The sequence below is a fragment of the Myripristis murdjan genome, chromosome 20, assembly GCF_902150065.1.
Source record: "Myripristis murdjan chromosome 20, fMyrMur1.1, whole genome shotgun sequence".
NCBI lineage: Eukaryota > Metazoa > Chordata > Actinopteri > Holocentriformes > Holocentridae > Myripristis > Myripristis murdjan.
In genome coordinates this window covers 21,036,411-21,063,605 of record NC_043999.1, presented here as the reverse complement: position 1 = coordinate 21,063,605, position 27,195 = coordinate 21,036,411, and the positions used below count along the sequence as shown (strand labels likewise).

Here is a 27,195-nt window from a genome sequence, read left to right as displayed (position 1 = left end):
CACTGAAACCCTTTACTGAAATGGTTATACCAAAACTTAGACTGAAATGTGAGTTCCCTCTGTCTTTCTAGAAACCTACAGCTAAACAGCACCTAAATTAACTTTAGTCTGACTAAAACAAAGCCTAGAATTATTTGCAGAATTAACAGTAACTGGATGATTGTAATGTTCTGTATTGCTTGACAAATGATTTGCTGAAGGTGTTCAGGGATAATGAAGCATTGCTTAAAGACTATCCCATCCCCGTTTTGAGTAGGAGTTCAAACTGTTGGGGTGGTCTGTAACTCAGATGGGCGAACAACATGGGGAAACATGGTCACTCACAAGGCCTGATGGGAGAGACTGTCACAGTAAAGACTCTTTCCCTCTGTTTCCCTTAACTGTGTCAGATGGCCAGGGAGACAGCCTCAACCCCAGCGGAGCACAGCATGTCTCATAGAGTATTTGCGCATTTTCACTGGGACTCTGCCAAGGTCGGCAGTTTGTTGATTTCCTTAGTCTCCTCTGATGCACTCTTACAGGTCAGACAGGTGACACAGCTGAAATAAACTCAGATTAGTTTGTTAGGCTTTAAGTGGACACATGGCCTAGTGTTTTCAGTTTAGAGTGGGCAGAGAACCTATCCCCTACCCTCAATAATGTGGTATCCTGTTGGGAGAAAAGGCAAAATAGGCCTTGGCAGGCATTTTGACATGAATAGCAGAGTAAAAAGGTGTTACTAATGAAATTAATTAAGGTTGTTTTCCATTTAGGTCTAACAGAGCCAGGGTTCTGGTGTTGTGCTTACTTGCTCCCTGGAAATGCTCTGCTACAATTGCCTGATGTTTCCTGATGTTTCATGTCAAAATAGCTGCTGTGAAAATGTTTTATAAAGTTTCAAGTCGACGAGAAGTAGTTATATACTATAGGCACAGTCAGCAAGTGACAATTGGACAACTGATAGGGAGAAGTCTCTACACTGAGTCCCAATCCCTTTTATAATTCATAACCTATTTATGAAAACCTATACATACCTCCTAAAGCTTTTCAGCACCTGAAATGGACATAACATTCATGAGGTGCAGCATCTTTACAGTAGGCTAATAGTAACTATGTTTTGGACATCTCCTGACATTTTTGTCCCCCACAAAGATTGGGGACTTTGGGATTGGCCTCTGTCCATCATGCACTATTTCTTAGACCCTGCTGGCCTGTTTTGGATGAAACTTGGGGAATGATGGATTTTGACTTTGAATGATGGATTTTGACTTTGCGGTCTGGCAGTTTGAATATTAACCTGATTGGCTTATCACAGCACAACCACTAAGCCAAAAGGGCCCTAGGCTTTATGATCAATGTCTTGGACACTGCTGGGTCAAGTTTGATATACCTTTGAGGAATGATGTGTTTTTACATTGGTATCCAGTTAATTAAACAGATTGGTCCACTGTAGCACCACCAACGGCCCAGAAAGTCACCAGGAGTCAAGCAGTAATGTCTCAGGCACTGCTGGCCCCACTCTAAGGGTGTATTCAGACCTGTGGCTCATCTGCTTTGTTCCGATTCAGGGGCTAAATCGATACAATTGTTGCATTTTTCTTTTGGGTCGTTTGTGTTCACAAGGCAACAGTCTGTATCGGTCCAAAGTTGTAAACAAATGCCATGCGTGGACCAACTGTTCTCTCATTGGTCAGAAATCCTGGAAGGAAAAACCCCTTCTTCTAATGTTGTTTTTTTTTTTTTGTTTTTTGTTTTTTTTTGTTTTGTTTTTTTTACATCAATTTTAAAAATTGCACTTAAAAAAAAAGGTCTTAAAACAAATTCCAGGAAGCACTGAAAAGGTCTTAATGCTGAATGCTGTAGCAACCTTGTTTTAACTTTGGACCTCTGTGATACATAGTTTAGGAAAGGGGTGAGCAAGTTTGTAACAGTAGCTGTCATACTGTGTTACTGTTCCAGACAAGGTGAACTGTATGGACCTTAAACTTTTGCAAGGTATTGGCCTATATGTTGTTGGAATTACCAAGTGTTTGAATGAAGGACACGTGTTGCATTCTGGAATGTACCAAGAAGACTGTATGGCTGGTATCAATCTAGTATCATTGTGCAGTTTTTAAATATCACAATTGGATGCATTTGAGAAGGTGCGAAGATGTTTTAGAGCAGTTGTCAATCGCCCAAACCACTGCCTCTTCGTTTGCCACCTTATTGCATTTTGTCAGTAAACTAGAGTTGCAAAGAAAGTTTACATTGCAATAGTGCAGCTGATAACATCTAATCAGTTTCATCTCAGTATGTTTGAGTCACTGATACTTCCTCAGAGTGCTGCACAATTTGCAGCAACACCTGATCAGAAACAAAAAAAAAACCTTTGTTGAGATAGGATTCTTGATTTAAAACTGCCTTACCTGCTGCCTTCACAGAGGCAGCCCAGGTAGAGAAACCAACGGCAACCCTCTCCACCCAGTCTCAGTCATCAAGCTCAGGCACAGGGGGCCTGAACCCCTCATCAGGGCCTCCCGGGTCCTCGGCCTCCACGGTGCCTGTGTCCCCGGTCCTGCAGTCCCCTGCTCCCCCGTTGCTCCAGGACCCAACCCTGCTTCGCCAGCTCCTCCCAGCACTTCAGACTGCCCTGCAGCTCAACAATGCCAGTGTCGACATGGCGAAGATCAACGAAGGTAAAGAGACATTTAGATCAGTTACACAAAGCAAACATTTTGCCAGTGTTCACATTAGCTGCCATGACAAATGATTGTCTCACAAGTACCCTCATATTGTATAGGCTCTAAGGTCATCTTGCTTATAGTCAAATCTTAACGCTATCTGAGAACTCATCACTTGGTAACCAGAACATAAAGAGCTGGATTTGGCTAGCTCAGACTGGCTCTGGTCTGGCTGTGTAGTTGGGTTTTAACTTGGATGAGCAGTAGTTGCAGAGAGCCTTGTGTTAATGCTGTTACTTGCTGGTCTAAACACTCAGTTAAAGGCTTTGGTGTGACTTTAAATAACCTGACTTTAGATAACCTAAAGCTGCCAGGTTGCACTGAGCATTTTTATTGTGTCCTGTCTGACTTGACATTCACACAGCACAGTTCTGTTCATATTGCAGTCCGGATGTCTAGACTGAGTGTGCCTCAGACCTGTTTTCTCCCCCATGCTGGGTGCAGTGAGTCCCCTGAACTCACCAGCCATATGACTGACTAGCCGAACAGATGGTGCTGTGCCAGTACTGAGGTCTGTTGGGCTGCTGGGAATTTTTCGTCAGCCCTCTTGCCTAGGCTCTCGTTATTCATCAGTCCCTGTTTTTACCTCCATATCCATAATGCTGTCGCTCTTCTTTTAATTTTCTTATCTCTTAAAGTCAGTTTTTTGTGATAAACATCTTATAGGGCTGCTGAAAGTTGATGATGAAAATTAGTATTGCTCCCTGAAAGTCCAGAAGTCAAATCAACTGTCATAGACCTCCACATTTTGTGGAGGCCGACTCTTGAGGTCACCCTATAAATTGTGAGTCAGGTACAGCCCTAATTCTTGTCTTATCATAAACCCCCTGCAATAAACTTGAAAAGGTTTAGTTCAGTATTTTTTTCCCCTCTAAATTTAAGACAGTGTACATTGTGATACCACAATAAAGCAGATTAAATGTAGCTAATTTCTGTGAGGGCGTACTTTATGACCACAGTGACAAACAACAGCAACATGTGGACATTGCATGTGGAAATTGCTGCCTTAAGCACGTCTATAGTAATTCAGTAGCATTTGTGCTGTTGAACAAAAGTGTGCCAGGGAAACTATTAAGGACTGTCAATTATGCTCTATTTAGGCCTAAGCTGTAAAAAAAAAAAAAAAATGTTTCCCTGTTTAAAAAAAATAACGTGGCAAATTATACCAGCTTCATTTAACCAGATATACCTGTGTGCTTGTCTCATTATTCCAGCAAAGCTTCACAGTAATTCTAATTCGCCAGCAGTTAAAATCGTAATGGAGCTGACTTAGATTTTAAACTTTTAAATATGTTTGTATCACTGTTGCTTATAATTGCTTTGATAATTATTAACATGGTCTGTCAACACTGAAAGTTTGGGATGTGAGGTGGAGTATTCAGAGTATCATGTCAGACTCAACAGTTACTTAATATGACTGATCATTAATATATTCTTGGGTAGAACAGGTATTATAGTGCAGCGGTTGAGCTTGGGGGTTTTCCTAAATAGGATCTTGTGAGGAATAACATAGGCTTTTGTTTCTTATTAAATAAAAATAGGTCTGTAAGTATAACTAAAAAGTAGGCATGTTAGCAAAACAAAGGAAGGAAATCTGATCTAAATGCCTTGGTTTTAGCCATTTTTCTAGTATACTGAAGACAAACTAGAACACAGTCAGGCATCAGAGGCTGCCAACAGCTGAATAGTTCAACAATTTGTCATGCCCAAAGATGTAATTCCTCTCACTAGATAATTTCTTGACCCTGCAAACTTCCCTATAATATTTAGAATAAAATCTATAGCCCTGTCAGTTTCATAGCTATGGCTGAAAGCCAATATTGGTGTAATGGCAGAAATCCCAGCTCTGGATCACTACCAGATTCAAATAAGTTGTTCCATGGCCCAAGGCCTATCTGTCCATCAGATTTAATGGAAATCCATTTGTAAGTTTTGAGATGTCCTGCTGACAGGCAGACAATCTAACCGTATTGATAACATAACCTATAACATAGCCTCACCACAATAACCATAAATTAAAAATAAACATGTCAGTGCTGGTTGCTCTTAAAAGTCTAGTTTGCACAGAGGCATTGGCAGTTTTCTGTTTCGCTTAAGCCATTTTATATAATTGATAAAGGTTAAGCTTCGATATTGCCAACAGGGTAGTGCAGATGATGGACTTAAGTATGGTACCGCAAACTCTCATACGTGATGTGTGCTCTGTGGAACAGTATCTCTTCCTGTGATTGAAGAGGTTGGCAGTGTTTCCCATTGTGATTAACCAGTGTTGGAAACTTCCATGGGAATTAACGGGAATAAACTGGAATAAACTGCATGACAAGACAAGACAAAATGTTTTTATTTATGTTTGTATATGATACAGCTTCTATAAATTACCCCAGATTTCCAGTAAATTCCTGTTAATTCCCACGAAAAGTGTCCAACTTGGATTATTGCCCAAATTTCCCAATTTATCTTCCCATGGAAAGTTTCCAGAAATTTTCTGCCCCTTTGTAACCCTGCGATTAACACAAACTGTCAGTATATTTTGCATACACTATTGCTCTGTGGTTTGTCAGCTGTGACATAGCCAGACATCTAGTCTGGCTGGTATGATAGAGGCTGTGTAATGCAATTTTTTTTGTGGTCACTGTTGTTTTATCTCTATTTATCACCATAGATTGTATTGTTTTCTCCCCTTTCGGAAACCCAACATTTTTTTCATGACTGGGTGTGTACCTCAGCATCAGCAAGCTCATTTTTACCTATCTAATTGGCTTTCGGTTTATGTTTGTCTGCCCTCTAGGCTGTTTTTCTGTTGTGATAATTGTCAATGTTGTTTTATTGCTGAGCTCTACTGTGTTCTCATGCTTTGTGTAGGTGCAGCCACATATCTAGAGTGGGCTTGGGTGCTGCATCTGAGTAGATTGCTGTTTGAGTTTAGGTGGTTGGAACTCAGCTGGCATTGTAATGGCCACCTCAGTCATCCTGTGCGTCTGATAGTCTACTTTATGATGCATCCCTGAGAGTAGAACCATCACTGCAGCCTGGGTGGTAGCAGGACCATGAGAAGTTATTGACTTCGGCTGTGAGTGATTTGAACTGTGAAAATGGCGGGCAACGTTTGTTTCTTGAATTTTAGTTTTAGTCCTTCCTGGAGACTTGTTTGTGAGAAGGTCATTTGGCGGTTATTTTTGGTGTTATTATTCCCTTGCTGGCCTAAAGATAGGTCATGGTGCTATCAGACCTTTTTAGTCTAAATTGCTGAGGTTGATAGCCCACCTAGCTGAGTGCTGACAGCAAAGGTATAGACTAATTGCTGGTATATAGAAGTGGGTCAGTGTGCCTTTGCTGGTATTTCCCAGAGATTTACTAACTCAGCGCACATGTAAACATTAGCAGAAATTACTTAATCATAACAGGTCTCAGAGGCTAATTTTGGGAAATGTGGTGTTGTAATAACTTAGTTTCAGCACAGCAGTGGCTGAAATTAACAATTTGAGCAACCAGACAGAAAATCAGGATTCTTATTGGATCATTTTTGTTGCTGCACACTGCCAAAAAGCATCAACTAGGTAAACACAGGCTATGTTGCATGAAAGACTGAAATGATCATGGAGTAAGAAAAAGGGCATCACAAGGAGTAGAGGTATTATACTATACTATACTGTACTATAGTTGTTTGAGTTGATCAAGTCTCTAAAATCTGTCACTGTTTTTGTGTTTTTGATGTGCCACAAGTGAAATATAACAAAGATGAAAGGCAGATTTAGCTGTTGCTGTTCATCTAGACATGGTTCAGATTTTAAGGTTGTCATTGGCGTATATATATTTTTTCTTTGATATTAGAGCTATTTAAAAGGCCTAATTTGTGAAAGCATTATTTAGTGTTTTCAAGCCTGTAAACTAACAGCTACTTTACAGAGGTCTACATGTGTGTGATTATGAATCACTTGTATTAGATCTACTGTTTGTCACATGCAATATTTAGTACCAGAGCAAATTTGGTAAATCAGTGTTGTCAGAAAGCTAACAAAACAATGTTTGAAGAATTATTTGTAGCCAACACTAAAACAGAATTGTAGTGGAGCATAAACCTATCCACTCCAGTTTTTTAAAATACACCACACATTAAACAGATTCTGGAAAAACCTGGGAAAAAGCAGTATGTTGACTTAGATAAACTGAAAACTCTAGTCAACTCACTTAATCAGTGTCATGTTTGGCTACACCAAAGTGCTGTGTTAACAAACAAACTCGTATTGTGATTGTACGGTAATTAATGTAATACTTTCTTGATCCTCATCAGGGAATTTCCTTTCCACTTGCCTTGCTAAACTTTCCTTGCACTTTCTAAAGGGAGATCAGCTACAGATCACCAGCCCTTGACCTGGTAGGGATTCGGAGTCTTGCTCATGAACACTTCAGCAGGGTGGATGCAAGCTGACAGGGGGTTGAACCCCGGTTCTCTAGTTGAAGGATGGTAGTCATACTTAATGTTAGTTAAGTTACATGCACACAAGAAATCACAGTACTGTGAGAAGTTGGGTAATGCATCACTTTACTCTGACTACTCAAAATTCCCATGTGCATGCAACCCCAATAAAGCGTTACGGTCATTGCTTAAGCCAAATATTGGCAAATCTTCCAAAGGTTACACGAGGATGGAAACAAGTTTTTTAGCTTACTGTTTATTCAGATGCATAACATGCTTTCTAATCAGAAATATAAAGTTAGGGCCCTGTGATTTCCATGATGCAGAAAACATGGACAGAATTGGGGGATTCGATAATGAAAATGGAATCAACTGTAAAACGCAGAATATCACGTTATTTGTCAAAATGTGTATGCAATTTATAAAAATCAGGGTTTTCCCTACTGCTACTGAACAGAACATATACAAGTCAAAGTCAAAATCCCCCTGAATATTGTAAAATGTCAATTAAAAGCTGAGTCAGTTTTATCTAAACAGTCATGAAGCATCATGCTATTTAACTAACCTGTTTTAACCCCTGCTTGTTGAAAGATTATATCAACTATTGACACTTGTCACAGTGTTTTTCTCATGTGAGAACCATCCAATAGTGGTTTGTTTCCTGCTAAAGTGATTGGTTGAATAAATGCTGTATAACTTCATGTGTGCATCACCTGCTCACCTGTCAGATGAAGCTTGTCTAGTGATTTGAATTGGAATAGTCTTCCTCTACTGAAAAGGCCGAAAGAAATAGCTTGAATTTAGTGACAGCAATCAAGGATTTGGATATACTTGGACCCCACATCAGATTTCATCAAATACTCCAAGCTGGACTCAAAAATAGATTTCCTGAGCCTCCATAAACTTGCTAAAAGCGATTAAGTGTTTTATCTCACCATGCTCTGCACTCAAGGGAGTAATCCACTCCATGATTATAGGGACACTTGATACTTTAGGTTGACTGTGCTTTCTCTCACCTTCTCTCATTTATCTCATTTGTGTAACTCTTAAGGATTATGCTCAAGAAACTGCATTTAATAATAGGAACTGTGTGGTATATATTGTGGGACGAGAGGAAAATGTCTGTCAATACAGATTTTGCTCAATTTCAATTGGTTATTAAGCCTTTTTGTTGTTTGGATATAAGAATTCTGACACTGATAAGTATCAGTGTGCCATAGGCATACTGACTCCGACACAGCAAAGTTCGTCTGCCACTTACAGAAGAGGTCACCAGTCCCTTAAGGTCTGGAAATGGCATTTCATTACTGTAATGAAGTCTTAAAAACCAAGAAGAACACTAAAATCATATCACAATACTATAATATGCAAAATTCCAGACAATATCTAGACTTATATCACAATATCTATGTAATGTCGATATAGTGTCCAGACCTACTGTATCATGATATTTATTATCAAGATATGAAATTATCCATATCATGAAAGATTTTGTCCATATCGCACAGCCCTATTTCATAAAAGACATGTCTTAGTTGACCTTGATCTGGCTCATGCCTCCTAGATCTGTTTGTTCCCATCTAATGCTTGATAATCTGGAGGTGAAGGTGTATAATTTGGATGTTTCTTTGTCATACAAACTCAGTGTCATTAAGGCATCTTCAGTTTCATCAGAAAGAGTTTAATTTTAATAGAAAGGCATACATTTCATCCATTGTCCACAGGTGATGGTTGTGCATGTTTTTAGTGCATATTTCTGTCCAGATATTGTTTAAAAAAAAAAAAAAAAAAAAATACAGATTTTGGCATTGCTGCCCCCCTTTGTGTCAGAAGCAATTATCTGGGCTCCATTTTTGTTGTTCTTGTTTCATTGTGGTTCTCAAGATTGATCCTGGTCTGGACCAAAAATTAAAGTCTGGATGGCAATCTGACTAATAAACTGTCTCAGTTTTATCTTTCTTTAAAATGGTCTCTTAAGTACTAATTTATTTCAAGCTAGATTTTGATACCAGTTGTTGAGTCCTTTATTTTGACTCCTTGCAAACCTTTTCCAAAAGCTGTAAAGGCAGATGCCCCCTTTAGGTTTTTATAATAATAAATTAGGGCATAACAGCAGTAAAACCATGTATCATTCATTACTTTTCTCATACTGTAAATGATACCATTCAAATCTCAAACCATAGCATCATACATAGAAACATGGGTTTTGAATCTGTTGTCACTATGGTCAGTTCAAGCAGTATTAGTTCCTTACTGGACACCTGGTACCTGTGTGTGTGAACCATATCACAGAATGTAACTGGCACCCATATTTCAGTGAAATGCAGAAACTAGTGTAGCATCTCCACCTCAGTTGTGAGAGGACTAACAGTTTCTCTGGTTTTCTCTCCATAGTTCTCACAGCTGCTGTCACACAAGCTTCATTACAGTCGATGCTCCACAAGATCCTCACTGCTGGACCATCGGCTTTCAATATCACTACTCTCCTCTCTCAAGCTGCTCAACTCTCCAACCAAGGCAAGTGAGACCCATACAAAGCCATTTCTAGATCACAACTACAGTATTGGTGCAGTTACAATCACAACTACCTTGCCTTTCAAAGGAGCATCTAGCCCTTCGGGGTTTACTGTGTTTTCATCAAAGGAAATTGTCAAAATTGAGGATTTTGATGATGTCATCATCCACCAGCTGCTACAGTATTTTATTTGTGCACCTTAACTTGTAGCCTGTATGATTACAGAATGTAATCATCTTGCGTGTGTCTCTGTGTGTGTCTGTGTGTGCCTCTAGCAGCTCAGCAGTCAAACCAGTCGCCGATGTCGTTAACATCAGACGCCTCATCGCCCAGGTCCTACGTTTCACCCCGGATCAGCACACCACAGACCAATGCGGGTCCTCTAAAACCCCTCCTTAGCACGCCTCCTGTCATCTCACAGCCAAAAGTAAGGCAGCATGTGTCATGGCACTTGAACCCAATACTTTTAAAGTAAACGACTGAATAAATCTTTGTATTGGGGGGACAGGAGCTGTTTTCTGCTTTTTTGTTAGATTTCTAACTTGGTGTGTATTGTAGGTGAGCACGCCAGTGGTGAAGCAGGCGTCTCTTCCCCAGCCCACACCGCAGCAGCCCCTTTCCAGTGATAAGCAGCATGGTCATGATGCCACAGCAGCCTCCCCACGCACCCTTCAACGCCAAGGGTAAGTTTGCCATGAACACTGTCCTCTTTGTCAACACTTGTCACAACCTTGCCACCGCATCACGCTGAGTAAATCACAGTGAAATGATGAAATAATTCTGCTACTCATGAAGGTTCCTCAAGGCTTATTTACTGCCGCCACAACATTGTAGTCTCCGGGGACAAAACCATTAATGATTATTTGTCAATGAGTTTGTGTGTACACTGCTGAGACACAGGCCAATGTTTACATGGTCCCAAACAGTGTATCCACTGTCAGACACATTGGTCATGTCCAAACCAATGTTTTGGGATGTTTTTTGCCATGAATTTGAGGTCTGGCAGTTGTGAAAATTTGGGCTCAGGTGTCACACAAAAAACTGAAGTATTTGTAAACCTGCTCAGTTTATCTTCCTGCGGTTGGCTCCATGTTGTCTTCAATACAGTGCAAATAGCCAAAACGTGGTCAAATAAGTGGACAGTTCTTCAGGTCTTTTGCCTCTCTAAACACAGGTACATTTTTGGAGAGGCGCAAGTAAGTTATTGCAGCAGCCTGTGTAGACTATGCAGAAACCACAGACCCTTGCTGTGCCCCAACAGCAGCGCTTTTAGGCAGAAATAAGCCTATAACTTGGCCTTCATATTGGGTACTGTTCGTGAAGTGGCTGTCTTTGGTGCCATGAAATATAGCTTTTGTTGACCGCCTATGTTGATTTTCAACATTTCAACTAATATGTTACATAAGTGGTGAAAGAAATGGGGTGGAAATGTCTTCACGTCTAAATTTAGGAAAGTCATTAACATGTGCCTATGAATGGAGAGAAGCGTTCCTTACCACCACACAACAAGCCAGCGTTTGATTGTAGTGTTGTGGCACCATCTGGTGGTGAATGGTGAAATCATATTTTGAGTAGCTCATGGTTCATTCAGTGGTCTTCCTCCAGTTATTTGATTGTTTTGAAATCATTCATCTGTCAGTTTGTTCAATAAAATTTTTAATTTTGAGCAGCTGTGGTGCAGTGGAGCAGCAATACTCATTACATAAAATGAAGATGATTACTTTATATATTAGTACAATGAGTGTTTGTGTTTCAGCTTAGTTTCCTTAGATGTACATATTCAGTCCTCTGTGTTTTGTTAAAGTCAGAGTGCAGGGTTGTTTGCAGTGCAGTCCAGGATTCACTAGTTCGTTTAAAGGCATTTCACCAGTGAATGTGCACACTATAAATGGTTTCCAGTTACCAGCTCACAGGTACAATATATTCTCCTGTCAGTTTGTCCAGCACTGTTCAAGTAACTTGTTGGTCCCTCCGCCCTCAAAACCAAACTGAAATCTTACACTGTACACAGCAGTACAGTTCCCCTCTCTGGCCTTTTTAAAATGCAACTGCCCCTTTTCCACCAGTAACCATTCCCTGTTCTTGCCCCAGGGGTTGAGTTTCTGGGCTCAGAATGGTCCTTGCAAATGAGCTAATCTTGTTTGAGTTCCTAGACATGGGAGATTGATGGCTCGATTGCTTAGAGAAAATAAATAGAAATAGAAATAGAAAGTATCCCTGTGATGTTTTTTTGTTTTTGTGGTGTTGTTGTTGTTATTGTTGTTTTAAACAGGAGCAAGCAAGCACACAAATTATTAAAACATTGTTCAATCAAGAGATTGTTTGGCCAGTAACTGAGATAATCTGAGACCTTTTCATTCTGTTTGCAACTGCATGCCATGTCACAGTTCATCTCCTTTGCTCTATGTAAAAGCAGTTTTGTTTTTTCAGCACCTGCTTTCCTTGCCTCCTCAGTCTCGTTTTTGACTTTCACCAGAATCAAATGCAGCATTACAGTGACACAGTAGTAAACAATCATGAACATAGCAACAGTTTGACATATTCCATATTTAGTGCTTGGCAGTTGCATGCCAAAACTGGACACTTCCTTCTTATTTGCATATAGTTCACTACTCTTAGGGTGCAGTTGAAGCACAAACACACAAGAGTTTAGGTTATTTACTTCTGCAACCTTCTTGCAACCTTCTCTCAAGACCCACACCTAGAAACTTTTGCCCCGGAATGTGTTGATGGGGAAAAAGGGCAAATAATGCTTTAACACCCCCTTTTTATGCGTTTCTTCCAGCAGTCAAAGGAGTCCCTCCCCCAGTCCCAACCACATCGCCTCCAGCAGTGGCAGTGCCCCCAACTCGGCCTCCGCTCCCCCAAGTTCCTCAGCCACCCGGTCCTCCTGCTCCTTCACTCCCAGCCTTGCTGCCCACTTCAATGAAAATCTTATCAAACATGTCCAGGGCTGGCCTGCTGACCACGCAGAGAAACAGGTTTGTGCCACTACTTAATATTTCCACCATCATCCCATTTTGTGCTGTGACAAACTAGAGCCTTTTTGGCAACTTGCACCACTCCATGACTACTCTGCTTGTAAATGATGGCAATGTAGCAATAACCAATGAATAACCAATCAATACTGCTGTTTTTGTCCCCTTGCATTGTGTTTGCTAAACAAATTGATTGTCTTCAAGGCATCAAGACTACGTGAAGAGGCCCACACCATGGGGAGCATCTGCATGTCTGAGAATTGCACCGAGCTCAAAAATCTCCGCTCCCTGGTCAGAGTCTGTGAAATACAAGCAACATTGCGTGAGCAGAGGTGAGAAAACATTTAAACAGAGAAGCATTCTCTGTTTATGTTAAATGGCATTCACTTGTTGACAGTTGAAGTAAACCTTAACCAATTATTTACACAGCTAATGCTGTTTTTTCTCTCTCTCTTTCTTTCCATCAGGATACTATTTTTGAGACAGCAAATCAAAGAACTTGAAAAGTTGAAGAATCAGAATTCTTTCATGGTCTGAGAACTTCTGGTTGACAGTTGAAGTGAGAGCTGGGAAAAGGGGGAAGACCCATTGCACATGGTTGGAAGCCGGAGGGAGAACAGTTGTTCAAATCTTCTTGCCCCCAGTCTTAACACACAGGAGCTCCAGTTGGGTTGGCTTTGGACCGTTGGGCTGGGCGAGCCTAGAGGGGAGAAGGTGAAGAGTTGTTGTGGGAGGGGAGTTGGGAGGGGGTGATTTACAAGACTCTGTTTTGTAAAAACCCTGGCAGAAAAAAATGTAGATTTCTTGTAGATGTTATCTATGTTGTAAATATGTTTTGTAGATTGAAGCCATGGAAAGCCATGCCTATCAAAGCTTTTGACATCCAAACTAATCAACACCTAGGCGGCTACATTCATTAGCTAGCCTTTCCTTCATGTTAACTTGTCTGCAGACTTAAAGCTTCATTTTGTCCATAGATCAGTGAACCATTGCCTTGAGCATGTATGTGACCTGCATGGAAATGGAGGAATATGTTTTAAGCCATTCATTTACACAAAAACCTAGCATAAAGCTTAACACACTGGTGTCAATCTATTCTTCCCTCACATTAACGGTAAACTGATTAGTCGGTCTAGATTCTCTTCCCCCTGCCCTTTGGGGTTGAACTGTAATGCGTACTCAGGCACAGTAAACATCCCCTTTATTGCAGGTCCATCATGACAGGTCACAGTGGTTCAGTGATCTATTTGCAGCTTCCAGTGGCCCTGCATTTCCCAATCTGAAAATAACAGTGCCTGGTGGTGTGATGGAGTGAGTGAGTGATTTTAAATAAAACAAAGATGTGTTGGCGTGCTGCTTTGGACCATTCCCACTGCAAGCCCCTACCCTGGTCTCGGCCCTGCCCAGTTACAGTCCAACTGCCAGATCCTCTCCTCGAGGGACTGACATCAACATTTATCACTTCAAACCCTACCTGTAGGTTTGGGGTTTTTTTTCCCCCTCAAAGCTTACCATCACGAGGTTTTTGTTACTCTGTTTATCCCTTCAAATTTTGCCAGAGAACTGTACTTTTTAAAAGCGAGGTAGCACCGCTGGTTCATTCCTTTGTACAGTTGCTAAAGTAACAGGAGTTTTAAGAAGAGGACAACAAAAATAAAAAGGTTTTATTAAAAGTTGTAGTGATGACTGGTATATCACAACATGTACTCATAAACGATTACCACGTTTTCCTTTGCACCTAGTTGGGAAGGAGTGGTATCAGTGCTACTGGGAAGCAAGCAGCGGGTTTGGGCACTGCCGATGGGGTGGAGGGATGAGGATGACTAATCCCATGCACTTCACACAGAGCAGGGCAATGAGAGGTCACAAGGTCAAATGTGAAATCTATGTATTGTAATAAACATGCTAAACTAAAGTGAGCACTGGTTATTATTTTATTGGAGTACTATGTTAGGTTTCGTTTATACGCTAGTGCCTTGTTGAAAGTCTTAAGTCTCAACCTCATTTACCTGAATATACCACACCTGTTAGGTTTTTTTTATCCTCTATTTGACCAACAACAACAAAAAAAGATCTTCAACAAGCATGTCATGCATAGGGTTGTTTTTCTAGCACGCCCCATCCCCCTCATTTGTTTGTTCCCCACTGTTGAAGAGCAGGGTCCTAAGCTGCAAAGGCCTGTTTTTTCCACCATACTATCTATTGAGTCTATAACTGAACTGCACCACACATTCAGTAAAGGTGACCACATCATTGCTTTGTATATTGTTTCCTGAAGTATATTGACAAAAGAAATAAAATATGCCTCTCCAGGGCCGTGTCGTGCTTTGGTTTTTCATGGGATTTTGGTGGCCCCATTTTTTTTTTTTTTACTTAATTTATGTTAATGTCTCATTTCACTTTTTTTTCTGTTAGATGTAAGATTTTTGTAATTACTTGACAAGAGTTCACAAGTATGGTATTGAAAGTCAGTGGAAGCCATTGTAAACAATGTTTTCATATACAAATGGCCCAGCAGTTACCTAGAGGGAAAAAAAATGTGCAAACACTGAATGTTGAACAAGGTGACATCGTGGGAAATTGTGACATAATGGATTCAAGGGACTGAAAATAGTTCCCACAGCGTGTAAAATCAAATGAGACTGGTAGGTGTTACTTGCCAGTAAATACTAAAGTGAAAAGTGAGTTTGTGGGTAAATACTTTCTCCTGCATTCCTTGAAAAAGCATGCTGCTTTTTTATGGCCTGTCATCCCTAATGGTCTCAAATACAGGAGAAAAAAACTTCACAACTTCACAGCACGGCTCATAACTTGATTTCACCAGTGATTGCTCTGTGAGCCGTGTTGGCAGCTGCTGGTGTTCTAGTTTTTTTAAGCGAGTGGGATGTTAACCTTTTCAGAGGATTAATGGTGTAAGATCAAAGATAACTCCCTCTGTTTTGGTTTTATATCCTACTCTAGTCTGGACTAAATCGGACACTTTGGCTGATGTCACAGCAATACACACTCGATACTACATCTCCTGTGAGACTGTCCTGCAGGACCCTCGATGTTTCTTTCTACTATGTGATCCTCTTTTTAAGACAAGTTTTAAGTAACTTTTATTTTAATATTCAGTGTTGTTCTAAATGTTTTAATGAGTGCTCATACAGCATCCATTTTACTGACAGATTGGGAGAATTTTTAAGCATCTCTGGCTCATCTCACACGGCACAGTTAGAAACTGGCCCCGTTCCAGAGCTTTTCCCCATAAAACAAGTTTTCACGTAACTTTGATTAATATTACACTTTAAATTTTTGCATTGTAGGGAACGATGTCACCTTGATAAAAGTGCCAGACACGTGTTTGAGTGTTTTGGTGGGTGTACTCCTCTCTCCAAGTCTGTCATTTGACAATGGTAAGACTAAGGCCTGCATTTGTATTGTTACATCCCGAGTACTGCAATGCTCTGTGCTTTTGTTTCAGTCAACAAACTGTGGCACGACTCCAGATTGTGCTGAACTGAAGCTCGCAGGATTCTATTATCTGCTTTTGTTTCTTTGTATTGATTGCCTTTAACGTTTAGTAATGGCTTTAAGATTTTGCTGATTGCTTCTGTGACCCAGCCAGGTTTTCCCCCAACCTGTTTTCACATGTTATCAACTGAAAAGCATTTTTACATTGTTACAGGCGGCCATGTTGAGCTCATCACATCTCTGACACATCTCTGGGGGCTTTATGCACAGCAGCCCTACAATGATATCCCTCTCTACTGTATCTTTTGGAAAAATTATGTTCAGGATATTTACAGAACCTGTGAACCTAAGGACCATTGACTGTCCAACAACAACACATATTATGCTGGTTTTTCCTTTCATTTGTCAACCATCGATAATTCTGAAGGGCTATCCTGTAAAGGATGCCAGGGGTTAAAGAGTCACATATTTTGTGTCACGATTCAATATATTATATGTTCATGCCAAACAGTTCCAAAAAAAGTTGTCACATATTTTTTCCGGCTAGAAATGTTCTTGGCAAGATGGGAATGTGTGAAACTTCATGTAATATTACAAGGTGAGCCCACTGAAGCAACCACAAGAGTGCGCTGTTGTCTCTTAGACAGCAGAAGTGGGCCTTTATCACCCAGCAGGAAAACCACTCCTGTTCACGTATGGTTATCTCTTTTTTTCAGGATGATCAGCACTGAGCTTGTCCTTTGAGACTGAAATCAGTATATAACATAAAGGCAAATACTGTACTCCACTGTGTTATCTTAATGCAGTCTAGATAAAGCCCCCAAAATTGCATTAGTAGTTTTGATTGAAGAGCCTGTAACCTAATCTTGAACATCAAAGCTCCTCTGAACAATTTCCCTATGTGTCTATCCACATAACCGCTGAACTCATCATTCTGAAACACTGGATGTACTGTATATGCTCCTGGTGAGATATCTGCAGCATCAGGGGAAGAATTAAAGCCATCACAGAGGATGGAGACAGTCTGCCTGTCTCTCTTTTCTCTGGAGTAAGTTTCCACCTTGATATGGCTCACATCAAAGCGACTGCAGGAAGACAAGAGGTGACAGGGGAAGTGTATCTGTCTGCCCCACGAATCCCACCCCTCTCCAATGTGTGCAAATGTGTGTGTGTGTGTGTGTGTGTGTGTGTGTGTGTTCTTGTACTTGTAGCATTTGTGAGAACCAGACTGAGTTCTAGATTTTCAGAGTGAGGATGTTTTTTCAAAGCCAGGTCATGGTGGTCATTCCTTCAAAGTGCTAATTCAGGATTAGCACTTGAGTTGAGAGTGGATATTGGAACTAGGGATAGGTTTATGTTACATTAAGAGTTACACTGGTGCCCGCTACTTTCCTTATCCCAGGTAAACTTCATGTCAGCTCAACCCCCCTCACCATTTTCCTCTCATCTCTGGTTAATCCCAGTGGACAGAGCCATGCCTTTGCTTCCTCAGCACTAGTTTCCACAGCAGTGTGGGGATGAGGGGGGTCTTTTGTTAGGCAAAGCAGGCTCCTTGATGTCATGCTGCAGGCAAAAGTGATGCCCTATACCCACAGCACTCGGACCACACCCCAAAACACACACGTCTGCCCCCCTCTCCCTTTATTCCCCTACCACTCTCTGTCCCAGGTCACACCTCTAAATATCACCTAATGTGTGAGAGGAGACACAACCTAAGCCCCTCACATGAAAAGCCCCCCTGGCCAGACAGCTCGTTGACAAGCATCCTCTCAGCATGAAAAGACACACATTTTTGTTTTCTCACCAGTGGGCTTTTAGCACCCTACAACGAAACCCGGGGTCCACCTCATTAGCCTGCGTCAAGCCGTCTTTGCAACAAGTATCACAATGTTTTGAGGAGTGACAAGTGGTTATCAATCACTGGATTTGAGATTTGGTGTTTTAACAAAGTGAACCAACTCTCTCCTTTCCATCAAACGTCATGCATCTCACTGATGTGAGGTCTCATGATTCAGTGGTCATGTGTTTGTTTTCCATGAACGAGGGTCCAAGTGGGAAGAACAGGTTCAAATGAGCTTATGATGGAAAAAGAAAAATACCTTTCTTTTTTCTTTTTTTCTTTTTTCTTTTTTTTTTTTTTTACCAGCTTTGACCAGTAGATGGTAATATTTAACCACACACCAGAAGAAAAGGAAGGCTTGCCCACTGCTTATTCAGCTACTTCTCATCAGATTTATCTACGTTAGAACCCTATCTTACTGGTCATTAAAATGTTCATATCTCAGTGCAGTGCCTCTCAGTAACATACAATTGCACATCAGTCTACCAGTGAACTTCAGGCTTCTAGTGTCTGCAATAGTCCAGCAGATCCCAAATGCTTTTCACTACTCCATGCCTGAATTAGATCTACTGGGCCCCATCTGCTAAAGGTCTCATCCCAGGGATCCCCACCTGTCTACACTGTAAAATGAGACCTAAACACGGTGGTATGAAATCTTCTGGGGGGTGGCAAGTGAAATACAATGACATTAAACTAGCTTTCATTTTGCTGAGGAACCCTAAGAACCTATGCATGCACCCCTAGAACACCCTCAAAGCTCAGTGACCACTAAACTCCCCCCCAAGAACCCCTGAACATCCTTAAAACCACCCAAAGAATTTCTAGAACCTTGTCAAGAATCCCTGGAACCCCTGGACATCTTGAATTCCTCCAGGGACCATTGGAGCCTCTCAACAACCCCTTTGCTCAAGCCCTCTCTAGACACCCCAAGAACCCCTGGAACCCTCTCTAGACACCCCAAGAACCCCTGGAACCCTCTCTAGAACTCTCTCGAGTATGTCAGGAACCCACTCAGGGCCTTCAGATTAGAAGCCACTGCATGATGTTGACTAGTGCATGCTGTGGTCTGTGTCTTGTAGTAGCTGATGTCTGCAGCTATTAACTGCTATGGATGAGCTCTATGTAGATAAATGAAGTCACACAGGTCTTGGACTGGCGCCTCTGTGGAATTACTGACAATTACGGTAATTGCTGTCTGTAGTAATTTCTATGTTCCCTTGAGCGGAGTCGCACCTTTCACTCTGACTCTGCATCTGATACTGTTGTCTGTTTTCTAGGGACATAAGGGTCTAAATATGCCCTAGGAATGCCCATAATATTCCTACAATGATTATAAGTGCGTTTGTAGTGAGTTTATAGTGACCTGATAGATTATCATTACATCATCATCATCATCATCATCATCATCATTATCATCATTATTATTATCATTATCATCTATCACTGTATTTTCCCTAAAGGGACGTAAACGCAGCCTGCTTTGTTTTATTAAGTAATTTCCTATGTCATTACTAGATGATTTTGCGTGTTATAATTCTTATTTATAGCTGCAAGATACGTTGTGATGTTAGCATTTTGGTTCGTTTCGTTTTAGTTGTGGTCTAGGCATGTCGGAGCTGCCATTTTGCCCCTAGTGTCAATTAAAAGGAAAGAAAAGAGAAAAAAAGAGAGAAAAAAAAAACAATTTTCAAAGAACGCTGGATGCTTTTTTCAGACTTTGCCTCAAATAACCTGAGCAGGGAGAGAATCTATGATCATTAATATTTATTTATTTATTTATTATGACAAACCATTAATTCAGTGTGCAGGTTTAGGGAACTGGTGCTATAGGTATTTTGCATTGAAATTAATCAATTAACAAACGCTTAGGCTAGATTCCAGCGTTTACATTCACTCACGCGGAGCAATAATAATCTTACAGTGAAGTTTAGATCATGACAAATTACTATTACGTGTAAGAGCGGAACCAGATGAGATACTATGATATTTCAAGCCATAAAGATGAGGCCATATGGGGCGATTAGCCTACATCTTTTTTTTTTTTTTTTTGACTTGTCTGGAATTTGCAGAAAAGAGTTGGTGCTGATATCGATCGCAGTGCCCCGAGTTGTGTGTTTTGCATCGGGGATTGCTTAGAGGGCAATTGAGTGTCAGTGTGTGTGTGTGTGTGTGTGTGTGTGTGTGTGTGTGTGTGTGTGTGTGTGTGTGTGTGTGTGTGTGTGTGTGTGTGTGTGTGTGTGTGTGTGTGTGTGTCGTCTCGGTGGCGCCATGTGCCTTTTTGGATTGCTAATTTCTCTAACCGCCTGTCCTCCCCGCCCAGAGCAGCCATCCTCCCAGCAGCAGCAGCAGACTGGTAGCCTGAGGAAAGCAGCCCGGCGCGGCGTCAACCTGGCTGCCAGCAGGGATGACACTGCAGGTAGCTGCTACTGGGAAGTCTGCACACACACCGCCACATGGAGAAACAAGGAGAAATCACACAAACACCACGGATTCAGACATAAATCAAATACACTAGTACTTTGTCACCTTATTTAGAAATGAGACCGATATGCAATCCATCGTGGGATAAGTGCAAACCAATCCAGAATCATTTATAACATCGATCCATACATAAATTATCTGTGTCCTTGGATACACTCTCCTGGAGACTAAATGTTTATGGCTTATAAAAAAAGAAAGAACCCTTTGCAGTGTTGGCATCCTCTTCCTCCGGTCATTGTACATGCGCATGCATATATATGTTTAAAAGATTTTGTGTTTTTAGTGTGTGCTTGTAAGTATGCCAGTATAACAAACTTTTTGCTCTGTAATTGTGCCGGATGACTGTAGCAGGGCTTTTATTTGCAGGGTGCTGGGATCATTTGTTGACCCTGTGGGCTGACTGCTGCCCGGACCCAAGGCGTCCGATAATGACATATGGAATATGGTACTATGGAAATAAGGGGACAATGAATGAATGGGTTGGCCTAACCAGCAGCGTCAAGCCACACACAGAGAGACAGAATAGGACAGGAAGTGGGGAGAATTTACCTTCAAAATATATAGTTTTTATAGTTTCAAGGTACTCAAAAAGATGAATAACTTCAAACGCAAAAAATTTTAACATAATAAATTACCATAAATACTCAAGAAAATTTACAGTGAGGGATGACTTAAACGAATAAAATCAATTTTGACTTGCTACGTTTTAGGGTGTCAAGCAGCGGAAAAGTATGATCTTGCTGTTTGTAATGAAGAGCAAAGGTCAAACAAAATTTGAAGATTTATTTATGATTTATTTATTTATTTATTTATTTTTTTTTTTCAAGTAATATATCAAATACACATGCAAAAAATTAAATACATAAATTCAGGCGACCATTCAGGACCAAGGGTGTCTCTAAACTGTGTTTGTCATGTGATCTGCATTTACTTTAATTTATCATTTATTTAATTAATGTTACTGGACAAATAAAAAATATCTGGTCAGTGATTGGTCATCACTCCATTCGTGCGCAAGATAACAAACTGAATATTTACCTAATGTACTAGCTTGATACATAAAAATCATCATGAAGTATAAATCATAAGCATCCATAACCATGTTTAAAATATGTTTTAGCTTTCTCTTCACTTATGGGGTTTTATTTTGAAGACAGATGCCGGAGGTGCCACTGTTGCTTATTGTGATTGACTTGGCGCTGCGCGGTCTGGCCAATGAGCGCGGCGGGGGCGGGGCTCCGTGTGACCGCAGCTATTCCCTCCGCTAAACGCCGTCTGTGCGGAGTCTGTCTGCAGTCTCTGAAGCGACGGAGCTCTGTCGTCTTTTACCGAGATTTCACGGTCCAGGAATACAAAAGTGATGCTTCACCGCCGCCGCACACCCAGCGAGGCAGAGGAGGACGAGCGGTGACAAGTTTTCACCTTGTTTCACTCTTTTCACCAGGAGTATTGGCCTTTTTTCTCCTTTTCTCTCTGCGTGTCAAGACGTCGTGTTTTGCGGTCCTAAGAATGCCGGACGGCTTTTAGTGCAAATTCGTATGACTTTTCTCTCTGAGTGCGGGACAAGAAACACTTTGGAGTGATTTTTTTGCTACTTTCTGTTTCTCTAAGGATTGCGAGTTGCCCTCCCTCGGCTCAGGAATGCATCATTTTCGCCGCAGCTCCATGTAACGTTAATTTTTGTCGTCCAGCTCTCTGCCCAGCGGTATCCGCTGCTACTGGATATACGAGGACTTTTGTGCACTAATTTGGTGTAAATGGATCGCCATTCCAGTTTCATTTCCATTTGGCTGCAACTGGAACTCTGTGCCATGGCTGTTCTTCTTACTAAAGGTATATAGACTTTGCTCTGCGGACGGGACTGTCAGGCCTACATGTTTGTTTTGTTTGCCCAGATCAGGCTAAAAATATTTGGAGTGATAAAACGAGGCTGAAGCCAAACCCCCGGCTTTACTGCCCGACTTTTTACCCCGACTCGAGTGCCGATGCGCGTTGGGATCCAAACACGGTGTTTCTCAAATTAAAGCCTCCAACAACTTAGGGAGTCTAGTATTGAGTCTTGAAATCTTTTCCTCCCTTTGGAAACAAGATAATAAAGCTCACTAGAGGGAGTGAGACAACTAACTCCACTTGTTTCCTTGCTATTCAACTTTTTTTTCTTTTTTTTCTTTTTGGTTAATTTTGTGTCAAGTTCTCGACACAAGCGAAGTGATCTGCCTATTCTGGCATTTTTTCTCCCACTTTTGAAGCACAACATGCTTCCCTGGAAACAGTTGGAGTGATCTCAGCTTCTCTTGTTTTCATTAAAATTAGATTTTCTTAGACTCAATACTAGACTACATGCTTTGTTTAGGACTTAGCTATTTTTGGATAAAAGTCCCAGTTGTGACCCCTGTTGCACTGAAATAGTGTTTTGCATCTCCACTATTTCATGATCGAGGTACATATCTTGGTGCCTGCGCTGTTTCATTTGGATAACAGATGGCTACCTCTTGTTATGATGTCAGTTTTAAGGCAAATCTGCCATCCATAGGCTGAGCCCCAGTAAAGCTCCAGTGCCTGGCCCGCTTCTCCCCCCTCAGCCCACAAAGGGGCCTCTCCTTTCTAATGAAATATTCTCCAAATGACCTGACTGGGCCCTGCTGCTCCAATCATTCACAGAGAAAACACTGATCTGATGAATGTGCTTCTAGACTGCAACATGGCGCATTTAGAGAAGTACTTTCATTCAGACAAAGATAATTTTATTTCTCATGCACTCCTTAGCAGCGGTGCCTTAATGAAATACCTTCATACACCAGGCCAGACTACCGAGAAAGGCTTGAGTTTCCTTCATATCCTTGTCCTTGAGTTGCTTTTCTATTTAAATCTATTTCGACCATCTCTTAAACTCACATGGCAACCAGCCTTTTGAAATATAATGCCTGACTTAAGCTGGCATTTGAATAAAGCTGGCACAAATCTCACTGCAAAAAGATCAACTTAATGTATTGTAGGAATATTATAGGAGATGTTACAGACACACTATACATAGCTATAGGAGTATTATAGTGATTTTTTTCTTGATAGGTCAGACCCCAGCAGTTTTGTCTGGCCTACTTTTCCCTGCCATTCATGTTTTGAAAAGTCAAAAAAGGCTACAGATAAAGTAATGAGTGGGCCTGTGTAAAAGAAGGAAGCCTAATGATAAGGTTGCTGGGAGCTTTTTAGATGGGACCTCAGTGCAACCCGCCCCCCCAAGCAGTCCTGACCACAAGTAAAGCTTTGCGTGCAAACTGGAAGAGGAGACTCCTGCGCCGCGCTCCGGCCCCCCCTCTTTACGAGTTTCCATTTGGGTTGAAAGAAATTGACTTTGGCAAACAAACCACTAATTATAACCTACATGGTTCCTGTTTTATAATACAGACAAAAAGGGCCATTTTGCACGGAAAGCTCTTAAATGAAGGCATACTTACTGAAATGATACAAAAAGAGAATATTCCCCTGAGGTCTTTTAAGTTACCTGGCTGTTTACTGCAGGGCTTAACAATCTTTTTGAGGTCGAGGACCTCCGGAGAGATCCACATTAGACTCCAGGCCCCCATTTTGCTTAACTGTCCATTTAAGACATACCATTACAGAACGGTGTGTACTGTAAGTACAAATACAGCAGCGGGTGAAACCTTTGATCAAAACAGTCATCCTTCTACAGGCTTTAATTGTGCCAAATGCCGGGCAGCAAAGTAACAGTGAAATGAAGCTATTCCTCATTTTGTTGGGGCCTCCTGAAACATCACAGAGGACTCAGTGGTTATTAGAATTATGCCAGACAAGCTGCAGACTATGTTGGTTTCCAAAATATAGGTCCAAAGAAGTGCTTAGCACAGGACTGAAACAGTCTTGCTTTGAAGCTGTAAGCTCAGCTCCAGTCTTCCTAACATGGTCTTTGTGTCTCCTGTGTTTCCAGGAGAAATAAGGTGTTACTGTGACGCGCCGCACTGCGTGGCCACCGGGTACATGTGCAAGTCGGAACTGAACGCCTGCTTCACCAAGGTCCTGGACCCTCTCAGCACAAACTCCCCGCTCACCCACGGGTGCTTAGACCCCGTCGCCAACGCCGCCGACGTCTGCAGCGGCTCCAAGAGCGCGGACGCCCTCACTGGCGCCTCGGCCACGATGCTGGAGTGCTGCCATGACGACATGTGCAACTACAGAGGCCTGCACGACCTGGCGCACACCAGGGAGTCGACAGGTAAGAGGATCGCTGAACAGGAGGCTGCCGGCTCCGAGGTTGGCCTCCATTGTGGGGCAACTTCACCAAACTGAATTACTGGCTGTCAGGATGTTTGCTTTTCGCTGAAATTGAAACCTGAAATTCTCTGTAACTGGTGCGCAGCGATCTGACTCTCCGGGGGTTCAATTTAGTTTTTTACGATACCTCTTCAGTAAATATTCAATATTTGCCTCTTTCGTATTCCAGGCTGCAGTACCTTGAAGCTGTAGGGTTCTTCAAACACCTCGCTGTTTATGGACATGCAGGCCACCTTTGCCCCCTCCGTCTTGTTTTATACTCCCCACCTTTACAGAACTTCAGTTTGAGTTTTAATGGGCTCCAGCACAGCGACTGGGAAGGCAGAGAGCAGGCGGTTTACCTTAAGCACTTGGACCAACATCAAATATATATTTTTTTATTATGTGTGCAGCATGTAATTTTCCCACTGAGCAGGAATGTGCCCTGTAGAATGAATATTCCTTGACAAGGCTGCATGTTGGGCATAAATACTAGCTCATTGAGTTATGAAAAGGTGCATAGAGAGAGAAAAAGAGAGAGAGAGGGAGAGAGAGGAAGGGGAGCTCTCCTGTGGGGATTTTCTGTTATAACCCTGTCCAGAGAAGGCTATAGTTTATTAGCTCAAATTAATTTCTGGCTCTCAGCTGGGACAAGGTGACTCATTTGTTTTGCCCCTGCTGCCCTTTCTCACTTCCTCACTCGTCTCTGTTTCTCTCTTACTCACTCTCTCTGTCTCTTTCTCTCTCGCTCGTCTCTCTAATTCAATTACTTTATTGGCATGCGGGTTGAGCAGACACCGTGTTTCCAAAGCAGCACATTAAATGTAAATCTTCCAAGAGAAGGAAACAGGTTGTGGGTTGAAACTGTGTGGTGATGACTGTTTTGAAATCATGTACCACACACTAGGGCTGAACAGTTGATCAAAATATTATCAATGCTGCAGTATGACCAAGTGCAATATCCAAAACACAGGAGCTTTTAATAAAGGTAAAATATCTGACAAAATAAAGATGATGGTGCAAGAAAACATTTTTGTACAATGAAAATTATGTACAAATGAAAATTGTGGTGCAAAAATGACCATCCCCACTACACTAGTGAATCTTATTGCAGTCTGTTAAAATAATTGCAATATGAATTCTTTGCCATTGTGTTCAGGCCTACTACATTATACATAGCCGAATGTGTGATAATGTGAAACAGCTCTGAGAGCAGAGAGTTGTACAGATGATTGAGAAGTGTCCCTCTCTGTGTGCAGATCATGGCCGGTACCAGCCGGAGAACAACAACAGGAACCTGGTGACCCGGGTGCAGGAGCTGGCCTCGGCCAAGGAGGTGTGGTTCCGGGCGGCGGTGATTGCGGTGCCCATTGCCGGCGGCCTCATCCTGGTATTGCTCATCATGCTGGCGCTGCGAATGCTGCGCAGCGAGAACAAGCGATTGCAGGACCAGCGGCAACAGATGCTGTCGCGGCTCCACTACAGCTTCCACGGCCACCACACCAAGAAGGGCCACGTGGCCAAGCTGGACCTGGAGTGCATGGTGCCCGTCACGGGCCACGAGAACTGCTGCCTGACCTGCGACAAGATGAGGCAGGCTGACCTGGGGAACGACAAGATCCTGTCTCTGGTGCACTGGGGGATGTACAGCGGCCACGGGAAGCTGGAGTTTGTATGACTTCCTGCTGGGAACTATGTGACTGTTGCCTCCCCTCCCCTCCTGTTCTGCCCTAAAAACAGCCAAGACTGCCTCTCGCTCGTTGGGTTTTGCTTTTTTTTTTTTTACTTTAAAAGACATTCCCATCTTTTTTCATCCATTGGACTGTTGGGTGTGTGTTTTTTTGTTTTTCAGTGGCGATAAAAGAAAGATGAGACTGATCTCATGCCGTGTGGTTTTTGCTAGAGGAGCACTTTACTTGAAAATGAAAGGCAAACCAACGTGGAGCTGTATTTAAACTTGAGAGGGCAGGACTAAGATGGAGAGAGAGAGCTCTGTCGTTGCTCCTGAGGATCCTGGACTTTACACTGAACGCTGAAGGATTCCAAATCTGTCTTATTTGCACATTTGTAAAGTAAAAAAAAAAAAAAAAAAACAGCAACAAAAAAGTTGTCTTTGCTTAAAAGAAGAATTTTACACTGACACCAGGGTACAAAAAGGACTTGTTTGAGGAGTTAAAAAAAAAAGTTGAGAATTCAGTGTTTGACTGTAGGTGAGGACACTCCTCTGTGTACGTTTCATGATTCAAGCTTATTGTAAAGATTTTAAATATATATATATATTTTTTTGTCTGATAAAACTGACCGGTGTGTGTCTTGTTTTGGGTGAATGTCCAACATCTCTCTTTGTGATCAGACTATAAGCTTGATTGTGAGTGTGAATGAAAAAACATCCATTAAAGGTGACTTTTTATTTATCTGACGATTCATTGCTCTTGTTTTTTTGTGTTTTTTTTTTTTTTTCATTGAGTGAACATGAACACACATCAAATCCTATTATTGTGTTTATCGCGCTTGATAATCACTTAAGGGGTACTAGG

General features: G+C 41.6%; 2 protein-coding genes across 4 annotated transcripts in view; both read left to right on the top strand.

The window, feature by feature from the left end:
- Window positions 1-14,924, top strand: part of waca (WW domain containing adaptor with coiled-coil a) — a 33,420-nt gene extending 18,496 nt beyond the window's left edge. Inside the window, exons 7-13 of one of the 3 annotated variants that reach the window (XM_030078936.1) lie at window positions 2,403-2,657; window positions 9,514-9,636; window positions 9,910-10,061; window positions 10,193-10,317; window positions 12,423-12,615; window positions 12,817-12,944; window positions 13,080-14,924. In XM_030078936.1, coding sequence (XP_029934796.1) covers window positions 2,403-2,657; window positions 9,514-9,636; window positions 9,910-10,061; window positions 10,193-10,317; window positions 12,423-12,615; window positions 12,817-12,944; window positions 13,080-13,149 — 1,046 coding nt within the window. In that variant the 3' untranslated portion in view covers window positions 13,150-14,924. Of the gene's footprint in view, window positions 1-2,402; window positions 2,658-9,513; window positions 9,637-9,909; window positions 10,062-10,192; window positions 10,318-12,419; window positions 12,616-12,816; window positions 12,945-13,079 lie in introns of all 3 variants that reach the window. The other 2 variants (XM_030078934.1, XM_030078935.1) reach the window with 2 other exon arrangements.
- A 6,750-nt stretch (window positions 14,925-21,674) lies between these two features.
- Window positions 21,675-26,826, top strand: bambia (BMP and activin membrane-bound inhibitor (Xenopus laevis) homolog a). Its single transcript, XM_030078937.1, has 3 exons — window positions 21,675-22,222; window positions 24,336-24,620; window positions 25,918-26,826. The coding sequence occupies exons 1-3, from the start codon at window positions 22,147-22,149 to the stop codon at window positions 26,334-26,336; spliced, it is 780 nt and encodes a 259-aa protein (XP_029934797.1). The 5' UTR covers window positions 21,675-22,146; the 3' UTR covers window positions 26,337-26,826.
- The last annotated feature ends 369 nt before the right edge of the window (window positions 26,827-27,195 follow it).